Source organism: Physeter macrocephalus, chromosome 7 (genome assembly GCF_002837175.3).
Source record: "Physeter macrocephalus isolate SW-GA chromosome 7, ASM283717v5, whole genome shotgun sequence".
Taxonomy (NCBI): domain Eukaryota; kingdom Metazoa; phylum Chordata; class Mammalia; order Artiodactyla; family Physeteridae; genus Physeter; species Physeter macrocephalus.
Window position 1 is genome coordinate 27,757,520 of NC_041220.1, and position 15,306 is coordinate 27,772,825.

General features: G+C 43.7%; 1 protein-coding gene across 9 annotated transcripts in view; it reads left to right on the forward strand.

Moving 5' to 3' along the window:
- MMAA (metabolism of cobalamin associated A) overlaps positions 1 to 9,483 on the forward strand; it is a 27,031-nt gene extending 17,548 nt beyond the window's left edge. For 6 of the 9 annotated variants that reach the window (XM_007127408.4, XM_028491738.2, XM_007127409.3 and 3 more), the window contains exons 6-7: positions 2,071 to 2,220; positions 3,470 to 4,165. In XM_007127408.4, coding sequence (XP_007127470.1) covers positions 2,071 to 2,220; positions 3,470 to 3,757 — 438 coding nt within the window. In that variant the 3' untranslated portion in view covers positions 3,758 to 4,165. Of the gene's footprint in view, positions 1 to 2,070; positions 2,221 to 3,469; positions 4,166 to 6,420 lie in introns of those variants that run through there. The other 3 variants (XR_003680510.2, XR_449219.4, XM_055085908.1) reach the window with 3 other exon arrangements.
- Positions 9,484 to 15,306: the final 5,823 nt, after the last annotated feature.

The following is a 15,306-nucleotide window of genomic DNA, read 5'->3' on the forward strand; positions in this document are numbered from 1 at the left end:
TTTTTTGTAGTACGCGGGCCTCTCACTGTCGTGGCCTCTCCCGTTGCGGAGCACAGGCTCCGGACGCGCAGGCTCAGCGGCCATGGCTCTCGGGCCCAGCCGCTCCGCGGCATGTGGGATCTTCCCGGACCGGGGCACGAACCCGTGTTCCCTGCATCGGCAGGCGGATTCTCAACCACTGCGCCACCAGGGAAGCCCTATTCCTTTGCTTTTAACGGGGATCCCACTGTCGTAGTTTATGTATTGTAGAAAGGGTTCTTCCTTTCCTCCTGCAGTGCAGTCTGGCATTAACTCCCTGGAGTTAGCACAGCCTTCACAGGGTGAGGGCTCCATCCTCCCAAGACTGCTTTCACTCCAGACACAAGCAGCAGGCCCGGGGGTTCCCAAGCCACCCATGCCTCTGACTGGCTGCAGACGTGCGGGTTCCCACTTACCCCTCAGGTTCGACAATTCACTAGCATGACTCACAGAACTCAGGAAAGCACCGCGGTACCAGTTAGAGTTTTATTATGAAGGATGCAAATCAGGACCAGCCAAATGAAGAGACACAGAGAGAGAGGTCTGGAAGGGTCCCAAACTCGAAACTTCTGTGTCCTTGGGACACATTTCCCTCTTGGCACATGCACGTGTATCACCAGCCAAGGAGTTCTCCTGAGCTTCAGTGTCTGCGGCTTTTGTTGGGGTTTTATTATGTAGGCGTGATTGATCGAATCACTGTCCACATGACTGAACTCAGCCTCCAGTCCCCGCCCTCCCTGGAGGAGGTCAGGCCGCTAGTGCATGGCTCAAAGGCCCAACCCTCTAATCACGTGGTTGGTTCTTCTGGTGTGGTCAGCCCCCATTCTGAGTGATCTTGCATAAACCCAGGTATGGTCCCAGGCACCCATGGCGAACAACAAAGTCACTCCTGTCACTCAGGAAACTCCAAGGATTTAGCAGTTTCCTCCCAGGAACCTTGGACAAAGACCAGACAAATTCTGTTGTTGTTTTTTTTTAATTTTTATTTACATATTTGTTCATTTTTGGCTGCGTTGGGTCTTCGTTGCTGCACACGGGCTTTCTCTAGTTGCGACAAGCGGGGGCTACTCTTCATTGTGGTGCGCGGGCTTCTCGTTGCAGTGGCTTCTCTTGTTGCTGAGCACAGGCTCTAGGCTTCAGTAGTTGTGGCACACAGGCTCTAGAGTGCAGGCTCAGTAGTTGTGGCCCACGGGCTTAGTTGCTCCGTGGCATGTGGAATCTTCCCGGACCGGGGCTTGAACCCGTGACCCCTGCACTGGCAGGCAGATTCTTAACCACTGCGCCACCAGGGAAGTCCCCAAATTCTATATTATACAGCACCTCCCCTTCAGTTGAAAAATTCTGAAAAACTAGTGACATCAGACTCTGGATGCTGCAGTTTAGAAACATTAACTATTAGAATTTAACCATTGAAAGTTACGTTTTAAAATATTTGAAAAGAAATTTTAATCTTAGATAGCAAAATCTTCATTTTCCAAATAAGGTTTGGCCTTAGGATTTTTCTAGTGTTTTCAGGCAACATAATTTAAATCAAGAGATTGAGGCATTTTTAGCCATCAGGTTATTTTTTCCTCAAATGCAAATAAAAAAAATGCTATATACATTTAAGGAAAACTTCAAAGACTCTGTTTCTGGAAATGAACATGTTAGTGACATGGGTGTTTTCTTTTTTAAGCACCTGAATGATGGATGGTTTTGCATCCTGCAGGGTTAGCTCCCAAGAAGTGGAATCTGTCATGAGGCAGTGTGAACTTTCTCCTGCCACTCAATCATATTGTGTCTGGATGATATATTTACTCTAATTCTGAATGTATTTCAGCGTGTTAGTCTCCAAATTTGAAAGAGATATTACCGATGACTTCCATAATCCCAGGAGTCAGTGCTTTTGAGTAATTTCTGTCAATAATTGTGATTCCTAGGACCCAGGGCTTGGGAGGGTGCAGAGAAAAAGTTAGAGTGTATGACTCTCAAAACCTTAGCAGTAACTGGTGTCCCATTTTTGATGGCATGAAATGTTTCAGATGAATCACTTTCTTTTCTTTTTCTCACCAGGGTATTAAAAGAGGTATAATTGAGATGGCAGATCTGGTGGCCATAACCAAATCTGATGGAGACTTGGTCGTGCCAGCTCGAAGGATACAAGCAGAGTATGTGAGTGCGCTGAAATTACTCCGCAGGCGTTCAGGAGTCTGGAGACCAAAGGTCAGCTTGCATTCTGTTCTGCAGTTTTCACCCTGAGTGGACTGTGCCCGTTGGAAGAGAGGGTGTGAGTCCCAGGCTAGACATATAATCAATCTTTGCTTGTAGGTGAGATTATAATTTTAAAAATTATGGCAAAGCCACAGAGTGTGTAGTTATGATTTTAAGTATAATCCTTCAACCACTAGATGCCAAAAACTAGATGTGAGGCGATAAATTAGATTGCTTAATGCTTGGCTCGAGCCATTTGGATGTGATGACAAATCCATTCTGCAAGGAACCATCCTGAAGATTATGGCGCAATCAATGACTTGATTATCTAGGTTAGAGTTTGAGTAGGAGAGAACAGGCTTTTGATGTGGTAACTTTCCTTCCCATTATGCTTGTCGGGTGATGTTTTCTTGTTTGTTTGTTGTTTTTTTTTTTTTTGTGGTATGCGGGCCTCTCACTCTTGTGGCCTCTCCCGTTGGGGAGCACAGGCTCCGGGTCATGGCTCACGGGCCCAGCCGCTCCGCGGCATGTGGGATCCTCCCAGACCGGGGCGCGAACCCGGTTCCCCTGCATCGGCAGGCGGACGCGCAACCACTGCGCCACCAGGGAAGCCCGGTGATGTTTTCGATAAGGAAAAAAAAACCCTGTAGTAAGAGATGCAGTAATACCGATGCGGACGCTTTATCTGTAGCGGGGCCTGTGTTATTAAAGGGTAACCTGTAATCACTATAACGAGAACAACGATGGCACGTCTTGCTGTCGGCTCCCGGCACGTTGTCTGTGCTGTGTCTGGAGCTGTCTTGTCCGTGCAGATACCCGTGCTCGTAGCACCTGCTGAACCAGGCAATTTGACGGAGGGGACGGGGCTGTTCTCTCAGCTCGGTTTCATTTTCTGGCTCTCAGGCCTCGGGGAAACCTACGTAGCGCTGCCCTTCTCATCCTAGTGACCATTTCCCAGTTCATCCCTGTGGTCTCTGAAGACCATCGGAGCAATCCCCAGTCAAAAAAACCCCTGAGCTAGAAAACACAACCTGAATCAGTGTCTTGTTTCTGCTTCGCGCTTAGTAACCTTAGTAACCTTAGTAAGTTACCTTAGTATATTTCTCAGTGTGTCTGCTTTGACGCCATGATAAAATGTCTCATTTTTGTCGCCTATCCGTTGCCATAGACTGTAAGACTTAATTGGCAAATGTCAGAGTCCCCATGACAATGTTTTCTATCGTTTTAAGTAAAATAGTTCTGGTTCTTCCCTGTTCAACAGGTAATTCGTATTTCTGCCAGAAGTGGAGAGGGGATCACTGAAATGTGGGATACAATGAAAGAATTCCAGGATGTGATGCTTGCCAGTGGGGAGCTGACTGCCAAGCGACAGAAGCAGCAGAAAGTTTGGATGTGGAACCTCATTCAGGAAAATGTGGTAGAACATTTCAGGACCCACCCCACAGTCCGGGAACAGATTCCTCTTCTGGAAAAAAGGGTTCTCAGTGGGGCCCTGTCCCCCGGACTAGCAGCAGACCTGTTGTTGAAAGCTTTTAAAAGCAGGGTCTAGTGAAGTACATCCTATCCAATAACTTTATGTATCTTTTCATATATATAAAGTTATTGGGTAGGATGCACTTCATTTTAATGAAGTGTTTTACTATTAAAAGTCCCTTGCGTGCTTATATTTTCAGTAATTCTCCCGTGGTTCCCTCGGCCTCCCTGTCTGTGAACTGCGCTTGGAAGGTGGAAGAGCGTTAGATACGGATGGCAAAGGTCAGGCAGTCAGCAGCATTTGCAAGGCAACTGCCGTACGTTACTCAGCTCCATTTCTTTCTCTTCTTACACATGGTGGCCTGTAGGATGGTGTCTTCTCATCGGTCACGAGCAGAGAAAGCTGAGGAGGACAGAAAAAGATCATGTACCTTAAAACGCTTTCTTTGATTCTCTATTCTCTGCGTTTCCAGAGAAAATGTAAGCAAGAGTGACCACATTTCTGAAGTCTTACTTGAGGCTAGAATAATAGACAGTGGGTTTCTAAGAGCTGAAAATCGTGATTGACATTTAGTATGCCAGACTACCTGGGAATTTCTGAAATGGCCATGTACACAAGTGACAAAACAGTTGGGACGTGCAGGGATGTGAACACAGTTTTACAGCCTGTCATCTAGACTTGCGGACTCCCCACGGTAGGTAGGAGAGCCCAAAGGGAACTGGGGAGATCAGCCACAAATAATGTGGGTTGTAATCAAAGGTTTTTGCTTCTCTTCCGTCTTGGCCATTTGACTTCATATCAGCATCTTGAAAATCTACTTTTTTCTTGATGGCGAGGAACAAGTTTTGTCCTCCGGAGGAAGCATGGCACAGCGATTAAGGGTTTGGGTTCTGGCGCTGGGACTGGCGGGTTTAAACTTTAAACCCAGATCAGTTACTTATTGGCTGTGTGAGTTTGGACAAATAACCTACCTTTCTCAGTTTGAGTTTCCTCCCTGGTAAAATGGAATTGACATAGTAACTTCATAGGGTTGATGAGGATAAATGAGATAACTCAGGAAAATCGTTTTGCTCTCATGATGGTACATGGGAAATACTCAGAGTCCTCTTGCCATTATTATTATTATGTTATGAGTTATGAGTATGTGAAGCTATGCAAACCTTATAAAAGGTTCAGTTTTCTCCCATGATCTTATTACTACCATCATGCTCTTGTGATATTTTATGATAGTCTTTAAAGCACCCATTCTAGTTAATTCTTTGAATATACTTTACACCCTTTGATGGTAGTTATAACTGTGTACATTTGAATGAAATTATTTCTAACCATAAAATTTCTCCATTGCACAAAATGTCATTCTAGAACTTTCAAACATATTCTATTCTGAGAATATTTGACACAGTATGTCAGCTTTCACTGTGACTTACCCTCCTATCTAATCGAATCTCTTGATTATTATTTTAGCAAACATTCCTTTACGTTTTTTTTTAAAGGTTTGTGTTATTGGCATCCCTACCTCATATTTGAGGATTAGGAGAAACTTGGAAAGGTCATCCAGTCAATTCATCTAATTTCAAAAAGGACCACTATTAAGCCACCCTATCAGATGAAAAACTGTTTTTAGAATCAGAGAAGGAATTCCATAATTTCCCTTAGTAAGCCATTACAGGGAATGACAAACCTGTCATTTGTGGTACAATGGAAGCCGCAGTGGGGCACACGCACACTGTATTACAAACAAGGCAGAGAAAGGGTGGCATTTGTTAGCCCTAAATTTTTCTATGCATTTCATCTCAGTTTGAACTGCTTTTAAGTGTTATAAATATAGTCATAAAAAGCATTAGAAAACCTCCCTTGTGTTTCTTATGTTGTTGTTGTACCATTGGCTATGATATAGAGACCAATTTCCAAGGTATTATTTACCTTTATTTCTGTTATTTGCTACGCTGGAAGCTGTATAATATAGTAAAATATTCGTGGCCTTAAAAAAAATTAATGCTCCCTTTTATTAAGCTCAAAAATGCCATTGCTCCTTCCCACCTGTAATTCTACCGTGCTGGACCCCTGACCTGGTCAAAAGCACAGGTTTAGATACACGCACGGTCAAATCTCAGCTTTGCCACTAACCAGCCATATGATTGGGGGGCAGGTTATTTCTCCTCTGTATGCACCAGTTTCCTCATCTGTAAAATTAGGGTAAGAATAGCTGCTTTACAGAGTTGTTGAAATAATTAAATGAGATACTGTATTTAAGTTGCTTGGCACTCAGTAATTGGTAGGTGTTGTTAGAAATGTTACAGTAGGTACTCTTTGTTTTACAAAACAGATTCTCGTCATTTAATTTTAGTTTGGCCAGGCTACTTAATCTCCCTGTGCCTCAGTTTCCTCATTATTAAAGGGGTTGACAATGGTGTTCACCCAGAGTTCTTGAAATGACTAGGTTAGTTAATACATATAGAGTACCCGGACATAGTAAGTGCTAAATAAATATTTAACAATGGAGAGTTGCTACCTCTTAGAGTTGTTGTAAGGATTAAATGAGTTCATCTTCCTCTATCTTAACAGGATAATTCTTTTCTGAAAATAAACCTGACTTCGCTTTTGTCAAAAGCATAATTACCATTTATTTCCGTAGGCAGGTAAAAATGTGCTGTGTTCCAAACTGAGCTCCAAAATTGACAGACATTTTGCTAAAACAATACCATATTTCAATAAAATGACTGCACTTTCTTGTACAGGTACAGCCGCAGTTAACAGTAGCTATCACGGTGCAACCTAGCAGGGAATTGTCTCTTCACAATCACTAGGATGGTTGTTTACCTCTTTCCCTAAGCTCTTGTGGCTATTACCCAGTATACACTGAAGACAAAAGCTCATGAACAACATACATGTGATCCTCAGTGTTTATGTAACTCCGTCTTTAATGCAGGAAAAAAAACAAAACAGGAAGAATCAGTGACAACAATTCTAACGTTGCACTCATCCAGTAGATTGCCGTCATAGAAGTCACGATGCTACTGCCAAGAACTGGTAAACTGCAAGGGCTTCGAGAAGAGAAGCAACTCCTGTGGTCTGTACATCCATGCAGATGGTGGAGCTCAGCTGCTCCTGGAGCAGTCCACGTGGGGCTTCACAAGCACAACTGCTTCCTAAGGCAAACTTTATGACACTCCTCATACAGTCCAGTTCTCCTCACCTAAGGGGTACATCTTGGGGTGCCACTGTGACTCATGTAGTGTGTGAGAAAACTTGCTAAATGTCAGCATCGTTATTCAGGGAAGACTTGGAAAATGATGAGCAAGTCGAAATTTGCCTTGAAAAAGAACCTTCAGAATGAGACTCTAGACTATTTGGTTTTCTTTCCTTCATTGTAGTATTTTGGTTACTTGGTTACTAAATTTATGAACTTTTGAAACCCACGCAACATGAATTTGTAATTCCTGCCCCATGAGGTTTATGTAAGTACACTTTTTGGTCGTCAGTGGTATGTTTGATAACAGAATATTAGAATGGCACAAAAGCTGTTATACAATATTGGATGCTTTTTTTTGATTCCAGAAAAAATTCAACTTGGTCATGTAAAATGTAGATGATGCTATTGTGAGTCAAAGTACATTAATGTTTACTGGAAAATTGATGCATAGAGGTACCCTGGGGGCAGATAATTTTGCTGAGCCCCCTCAGCTTCTTGACAGACGAGGTGAGGGCACATCTACGTAGGTAAACTATTGTACTCTCAGCAAGTCTAAACGCTTAATCAGTTAATGTTGCTTTTAACCAACACAGAGGCAATCATGCAACCTCGTCCTCAAAGCTCTGTACCGTCCGCCTGGCCAATTTGAGGTGTGGTTAGAATTCTACAAAAGGATATCTTAGGATGCTATCTTAAAGCGATTTATTGGGCCCATTTTGGTGCCAAATCTTGTTACCTATAGAACCTAACTATCCAAGGATCAACACTGTCTTCTTATGAATCAAGTCACTTTTACACCCACGTTTTGCTGACTCAGGATTCCGTCACATCAGGCAGGACCACAGACCCCTCAAGCATTTTTGGACGTTCTAGGGACTCCTCACTGATCACCAACAAGCTTTAAGTCTTGGGTGCAGCTTACTCCCCGCAGGCTTCTGTTGGGCTCCACTGTTTTAGCTGCCGCTCTTCCTGTAGGAGAACACTGCCCTGCTTAGATGGCCCCAAACTGTGAAACTCCTAAGTTGCTGAAATAGTGCTGTGTTCACAGAGCACAGGATCCCTGCCTCTCCTCTCACAGGGGCTGGTCCACAGGGCTGGGGTCGGGACCAACTCCCACAGCGTCTCTCATTGAGCTCAGCTCTCCTGTCTCTTCCCCCAGCATACAAGCCCACAATCTCTGCAGAAAACTTCCCCCACACAAGCCCCCTTTTCAAAATGTCTATCAACCCCTGCAAAGATGCCTGGGTAGTTGGCAGTCTCTCCTTGTCTGGCAGTATCATCTTCAGTTGAGTCGTGATCTCCCAGCTTCACATATATATGATTGCTAATGTTCTATCAACAACCCCTTAAAGGCATTATGACTCCCATTTTACAGGAAAAGGAATTGAGCAATAGAAATATTAAGAAATTTGTCTAAATTCACTGAGCCTAAATGTGATACATTATATACATTAGATTTTTTTTAAAAAAGAAGATGTTGGGGGTAGGAGTTTATTAATTTATTTATTTTATTTTTTATTTGTTTTGCTGTGTTGGGTCTTCGTTTCTGTGCGAGGGCTTTCTCTAGTAGCAGCGAGCGGGGGCCGCTCTTCATCGCGGTGCGTGGGCCTCTCACTGTCACGGCCTTTCTTGTTGCGGAGCACAGGCTCCAGACGCGCAGGCTCAGTAGTTGTGGCTCACGGGCCCAGTTGCTCCGCGGCATGTGGGATCCTCCCAGGCCAGGGCTTGAACCCGTGTCCCCTGCATTGGCAGGCAGACTCCCAACCACTGCGCCACCAGGGAAGCCCGTACATTAGATTTTTAAAAGTACTAATTTCCAGTTGCTCAGAGTGCTTTATGAACCTTATTTCATACTTTCCATAAGATAGTTCAGGTATTATCTTTATTTATGGATGCCTCTGTGGTATAGAATGGGTAAGGGATTTGTACATAATTCAGATGGTAAGATCTTGCTCAGTATGTTATCTTTAAGGCCTTTCTTCTCTGTAACCTAATATATCTTAGATTTTGCTCTTTTGGAGAATGGTGCCTCAAGGTATTTCTTTTCCAGTAGACTTTTCTGCTTATGGTTGAAGATGATATTTTAGACGTTACAAAACAACACTTAACGTCAGCTCTGTATTAGCCAAGACTCTTGTCCAGAAATGACAGAAACCTACTAGCTTGGGCAAAAAGAGGAATTTATTGGCTCATCTAATCATTCAGGGAGAAGCATAGGGGTGCAGCAAGCTTCAGGGCCGCAGATGAAGCTAGGATTCTCCATCTCTTCCTCTCTGTGTGCTGACGTCATTCTCCGCGTAGCTGCAGCACTAGCAACCAGCAGCACTCAGGTCCGGGGAAGGACTTCCCCTGTCTCCAGAAATCCAGTTCTGAGAGTCTTGGGGAAACCCTCAGGCTGGCCTGCCTGACAAGTCATAGGTCTGTCTCCGTGGCCAGTGGTGTGGGGTGTTATGGTGTTATGACTGGCTGGAAACATCTGGAGTTAGGGGAAGGCCCATTCTCCAAGATAAGTGAGTTGTTAGTTGCAGAATAAAGTAGAATGCCAGGCAGACAAAACAAATGTCTACTAAACATGCTTTAATCTGTTTTGGAATAAAGTGAGATATAAATAAATGAGTGTTATTGATGTATTATTGTAAAGTGTGATCTTCGTGAAAAGGTTTAATTACTTAATTATTAATATACCACCAGAACACACAAGAGAAGTTCATATAGCCAGCTGTCACTTATCTTCAAACTTACGTGAGTACACTAACACTCTCTTATTTATTGAAAATATCTTTCCCTAATCCAGTTTTCCAAATATTTCCCCTAGGTTATTTTTACCCTTCCTTATAGTGAAGATGCATCTGAAAACAGGAAAAGATCAGTAGCCTAAACAGGAATGGTTAAACAAAGTATGGTATTGTTTAGGTATTATTTCCCTTTTATGTCTAGCTGATTAATAGGATATTTTAGAGTTATTTTAACCTAACCACCCCCTTTATACAGAAAAAGAAGAAGGAGGAGGAGGAGGAAGAGGGGGAGAGAGAGGGGGTAAGAGGAGGAGGAGGGGCTGTGACAGAGGTCTTTTGATTGCACGGTTGACCTACTCAAGACAAACTCAAGAGAAGATGGACTTATCTTAAATGTGGAGGTCTCCTGAAAATCCAAAGGCAGGAGTCAAACTTCAGCCTTCAAGAATGCAGACAATAAGGACTCTGATTTTAAACTCTGACATGGAAAGAACTTGGGAATCTCTACTCCCATCCTTCCAACTTAGAAAAAGCCAGTCAAATGGAGAGTCAGTGACTTTTCTTGGACCCGTAGAGAAACCACCACCCCAAAATCTGGACAGACGCGTGCATCCAGAGAGTCACAGTCGAGATCTGCCTGCCTGGAGCAGAGACCTCTGGGGCCGGAAACTGGTAGGGACACTAAAGTGGTTATTTTGTGGAACTACTGAAGTCTGAGTGTGAACTAATCCGAGAGTGAGGAACTCCTGAGGGCCGCAGTCTTACTGGAGCCCCCCACTTGCGTGGGCTTTTACCTCCAGAAACCATGTTGTCACGAAGCGAAGATGCAAGAAAAACCCCTCATGAGCCCAGCAGGAGCCGGTGACGAGGAATCATGTGTAAAACTCCAGAGCCGCCTCCGTAAGACCTACTCTGCAGGAAAAAGGACGTTGCTACCGCCTTATCCCAGCTGGGCCAAGGGCATTCCTCCCACTCCATCCCGCCTAGTGCTTTTTTTCTCACCTAAAGTGGGGAGGGGGACATCGTCAACAGGGGTCAGGGTTTTAAGGAAATATTGAACAGATTGGAAACTCTGTAGCCAGTGAATGGAATAAGAAGTGGGCGGCGGGGGTGGGGGGGGAGAAGCTACACTGCTGGAGAAAGGCTTGTAAAGATCAAAGCCCAGGGATGCAGGACCGCTTAACAGACTGACAGTTAATCAGAAGATTATAAAATTCTCCTTCCCCAACACGTGACCGTCACACTAACAGGGCTCCAATATAATAACGAGATTACAGTTGAAAGAGTCGCAAGACACAGACTCTGAGGAGGATTACTCAGGGAAGCCCAAAGTCAGGGGGGGAGACAAAAGCAGGGATGCTAGAGGGATTTGAAGCCTCTGGCACTTCCAGCAACCATTACATGTACCCCAACCCTTAGATTAGCATACATCCTCATGCCAAAGGCCTATTTACCTCAGTTCCTGCTACTTGATACGTCATGTCTGGATTTCAACAAAAAATTACGAGGGAGGCCAAAAGGCAAGACAAAAAATTGTCTTTTTTGTTTTTAATGATGTCTTATTTGATTTTTTAAATTTTCATTTATTTATTTATTTTTTGTCTGTGCCATGTGGGCATGTGGGATCTTAGTTCCCTGACCAAGGATCGAACCCAGTCCCTCTGCATTGGGAGCACAGAGTCTTACCCACTGGACCACCAGGGAAGTCCTGAAAAAAACATAGTCTTAATCATCAGAACCAGAGTCAGAGATGCACAGATGTTGGAATGGTCAAACAAGGAATTTAAAATAACTATGATTAATATATTAAAGGCCCTAAAGGAAAACGTAGATGACAGGCAAGAACAGATGGGTAGTGTTAAGTGGAGAGATGGAAATTCTGAAAGAATCTAGCAAAGAATTTTGCTAGAAATCAAAACACTGTAACAGACATGAAGAGTGCATTCAATGGGCTCATCTGTAGATCTGACACAGCCAAGAAAAAGGATCAGTGAGCTTGGCAATAGGCCATTAGACACTTCACGAACTGAAATTCAAGAGAAAAAAAGAATGAAGAAATAAAACAGAACATCCAAGGACTGTGGAACAATTTCAAAAGACGAAACATACAAGTCATCAGAGTACTGGAAGAAGAGAGAGAAGAATTATTTCAAGTAGCAATGCCTGAGGGCTATCCAAAATTAAGGACAAAAGCCAAACCACAGATCTGGGAAGCTTAGACAACACCAAAGAGGAGAAATACCAAAAACAAGAAGAAAAACCCACACGTTGCCCTATCATATTCAAACTGCAGAAAACCAAAGAGAAAAAGAATGGAGGCAACTCTCACATAGGAACCAGGAAATTTCATTCAAGACAGTTCTGCTTTTCTCTTTTCTCTGCACCATTCTAGACTTTGTGATTGTTTTCCATGAAGACCATCAAGGGCCTCTCTGGCTCCAGTTTTATCTCATTATTTTACACCTCTAGTTCTTCCTTTAGCACTTGCTAGTTTCTTGTTTCCCAATTTCAAATTCTTGACAGAATTATGATTGGCCTGTTCCATCTTTTGGAGGCAGTAGAAGTCACTGAAGGAGGTCTCTGGGTGGGTTTCCCAGAATCAGTTGCCCACCTCAATCTGTGTTTCAGAGGGTGGAATAAAGTATAAATATGGTTCCTTCTTACTCAGCAAGGACAGTCTGTAAGGCACTGTTTCTTGGTGCTTGTGGGTGGGGTAGGCAATGATGTATACTTCCACTATAGAACAAATGACTAGGTGGATAAAGGAGTTGCAGAGGGGTGAGGTGATTTGCTGAATCAGTCAGTATGACTCGAAGACTCAAACCTACCTCTTACTCTTTACTCAGTGATCTATTACATGGATTAGAAACAAGCGATTAAGAAAAATATATTGCCTATTGACCATATCTTTTAAATTATTCCTGCTCTTCCTTAGAATGTTATCAGTCTTTTTAATTCTAGAAATGTCATTATTTACTAACGATCTGCTGCAGTACTACATCTTTATTTAGGATAAAAATCTAAGAAGTCACACCACCTCTTTTTAAGACCAGTGCTGTTGCCGGTTCCAGAAATTTTCTTCCCACTAGCTCCGGTCACTTGGGGCCCTTGGCATAACAGAGGACACAGACACCATTTTACTCAGTGACTCTCAGAACATTTTATTGCCCCTGTGGTATCTATCATACAACCTCATTGTTGTTATGATTTGAATCGTGTCCTCCTAAAAAGGTATTTGGAAGTCCTAACCCCCAGCATCTCAGAATGTGATCCTATTTGGAAATAAGATGGTTGCAGGCGTGATTAGCCAAGAGGAGGTCATGTTGGAGGTGGATGGGCCCCAATCCAATGTGACTGGTGTCCTCATAGGAAGACAGTCACGTGGAGGCAAAGACACACAGGGCGAATGCTGTGTGACGAGAAAGGCAGAGACTGGAGTGACGCAGCTGCGAGCCCAAGGATGCCAAAGATCCCCGGGAAGCCACCAGAAGCTAGAAGAGGCAGGGAAGGATCCTCCGGTGTGTCCCAGAAGCAGGAGGAGGCTGAGCCCTGCGATACCTTGATTCCAGACTCAGCCTCCACACCTGAGACATTGCATTTCTGTTGTTTGAAGCCACCGAGTTTGTGGTACTTTATTAAGGCAGCCCCAGCAAACTAATATAATCGTCAGCTGCTGTCTGAGCCTAACACGAAGAGGGAAAGTTCTGCAAAGCTTTTACTGCACTCCCCCTCCACCTCAGATAAGAATATAATCTTGACCTTCCAATTCTGCCTTCCCTCAGTACAATGAAAATGCATAAAATGAAAGGAACACAAAAGATTCCTAGTGTTTCTCTTGTCAAGATACCTTGCTTCGGTTTACGTTCCACAGTATCTACCATATCTTGGCACTGAACTCAGTATCCAGCTTTGACTATCCCAAAGGACCTAGAGTGTACAAGTCTGTGAGGCGGGCTTCCTGTAAGAGGGAGCGGGGATATTACAGAGGCATCCTAAAACACTTAGCCATGAGCAACGGTAAAGCGATCGTGAAATGTCTGGCTGCTCCAGGGTATTCTGCCTGGAGGAGAGAAAGTGTGAAACCCCCCCAGAAAGTGTGGGAGGGCTGGAGTATATAAAAGCGTGTGCCCTTATAAACTCGCTCTCGTTCTATTCAAATTTTTATCATGTGCATTAAGCTTCTAGCATCATGCCCTATCATATGGTATTTGCAATATGAATTTTTAGCTCAAAATAATTTCACCTGAATAATCTGCTGAAAAATTGTACTGGGTATTTGCATCTCAGAACAACAACAAAAGTTAGTTCACTGTATGTGGTTTGCGTACTTCCCAATATTTATGAAGTGTACCCAATTAAACTTGTATGCTGTTTATGCTGCCTTTTTACAAAGTTCTCTACTTAAATAGCTCTTGATTAGTGAACGAATCCTAATCAGGGTGGCAGGAAAAATGCCATCGGTATATCATACATCATTGTATTTGTAGGAAGTAGGCTAATATGGCGCAAAATAACAAGTGGTGTTGTTCAGTGGCCCAGAGTAGATGCACAATAAATATTTATTGAATGAATGGATGAGTGAACAGATTCTGAGCAAAGCTCATACACAGCCACAGGGACAAAGAGACATAGCTACATACTGAACAGTCCTTACAAAGAATGGCACATGAAAGGGCATGAATACAGTGAATTAATCCAATTCTCCAGAGCACCCTAAAATTGCATTTATTGGGATACCTACAATTTTGTAAGACAAAATGTGGTTGAATGTCTCTTAGCTCAAGGCATAACCCCGGAAATGCAGAAACAGGCCTATAAATGCCTGTGCACGTTATAAATCTGCCACCGTTCAGATTAAGTGTCCAAAGGAGGTAGGGTGGAGTATTAACATTGATCATTCTAGGGCTAGGGTAGCCTTTTCCCAGGTCTTGTGCACATTCATTCCTGTGCATCCCTAAACCTGTGGACCCCAAATCAGTATGTGGTGTGATTCAGTAACAGAAAAAAGGAAGTAGAACTTAGATTCCTATTTGACTAAGCCAACAACATAGGCAAATAAACCCCCCTTGGAGACCAGAGAGAGAATGAAGGGTCTGTCAGTTAAATCCTAGGATTTCTCTTCTGGTCTTTGCTCACCGAAAAAACATGCATTAACTGATTATTTTAGCAACTTTATTTCATGCCTTCCACCCACTCCCGCCATGACCTCCAGGTAGGATTCAACTTGTTTAAAGCTCTGAGGAGTTCATCTACATATTACTTGTCTTCAAGCATTTAGAAACTCTAATCCACTAAGATTAATCTCTTTTTGGGGAATTCCCTGGTGGTCCAGTGGTTAGGACACTGCACTTTCACTGCTGAGGGCGCAGGTTCAATCCCTGGTCAGGGAACTAAGATCCCGTAAGCCGCGCAGCACCACCAAAAATAAAATAAAATACAAAAAAAAAGAGGACTTCCCTGTTGGTGCCGTGGTTAAGAATCCACCTGCCAATGCAGGGGACACGGGTTCGAGCCCTGGTCCGGGAATATCCCACATGCCGCAGAGCAACTAAGCCCGTGCGCCACAGCTACTGAGCCTACGTGCCACAACTACTGAAGCCCGCACACTTAGAGCCTGTGCTCCGCAACAAGAGAAACCACCACAATGAGAAGCCCGTGCACCGCAATGAAGAGTAGCCCCCGCTCGCCGCAACTAG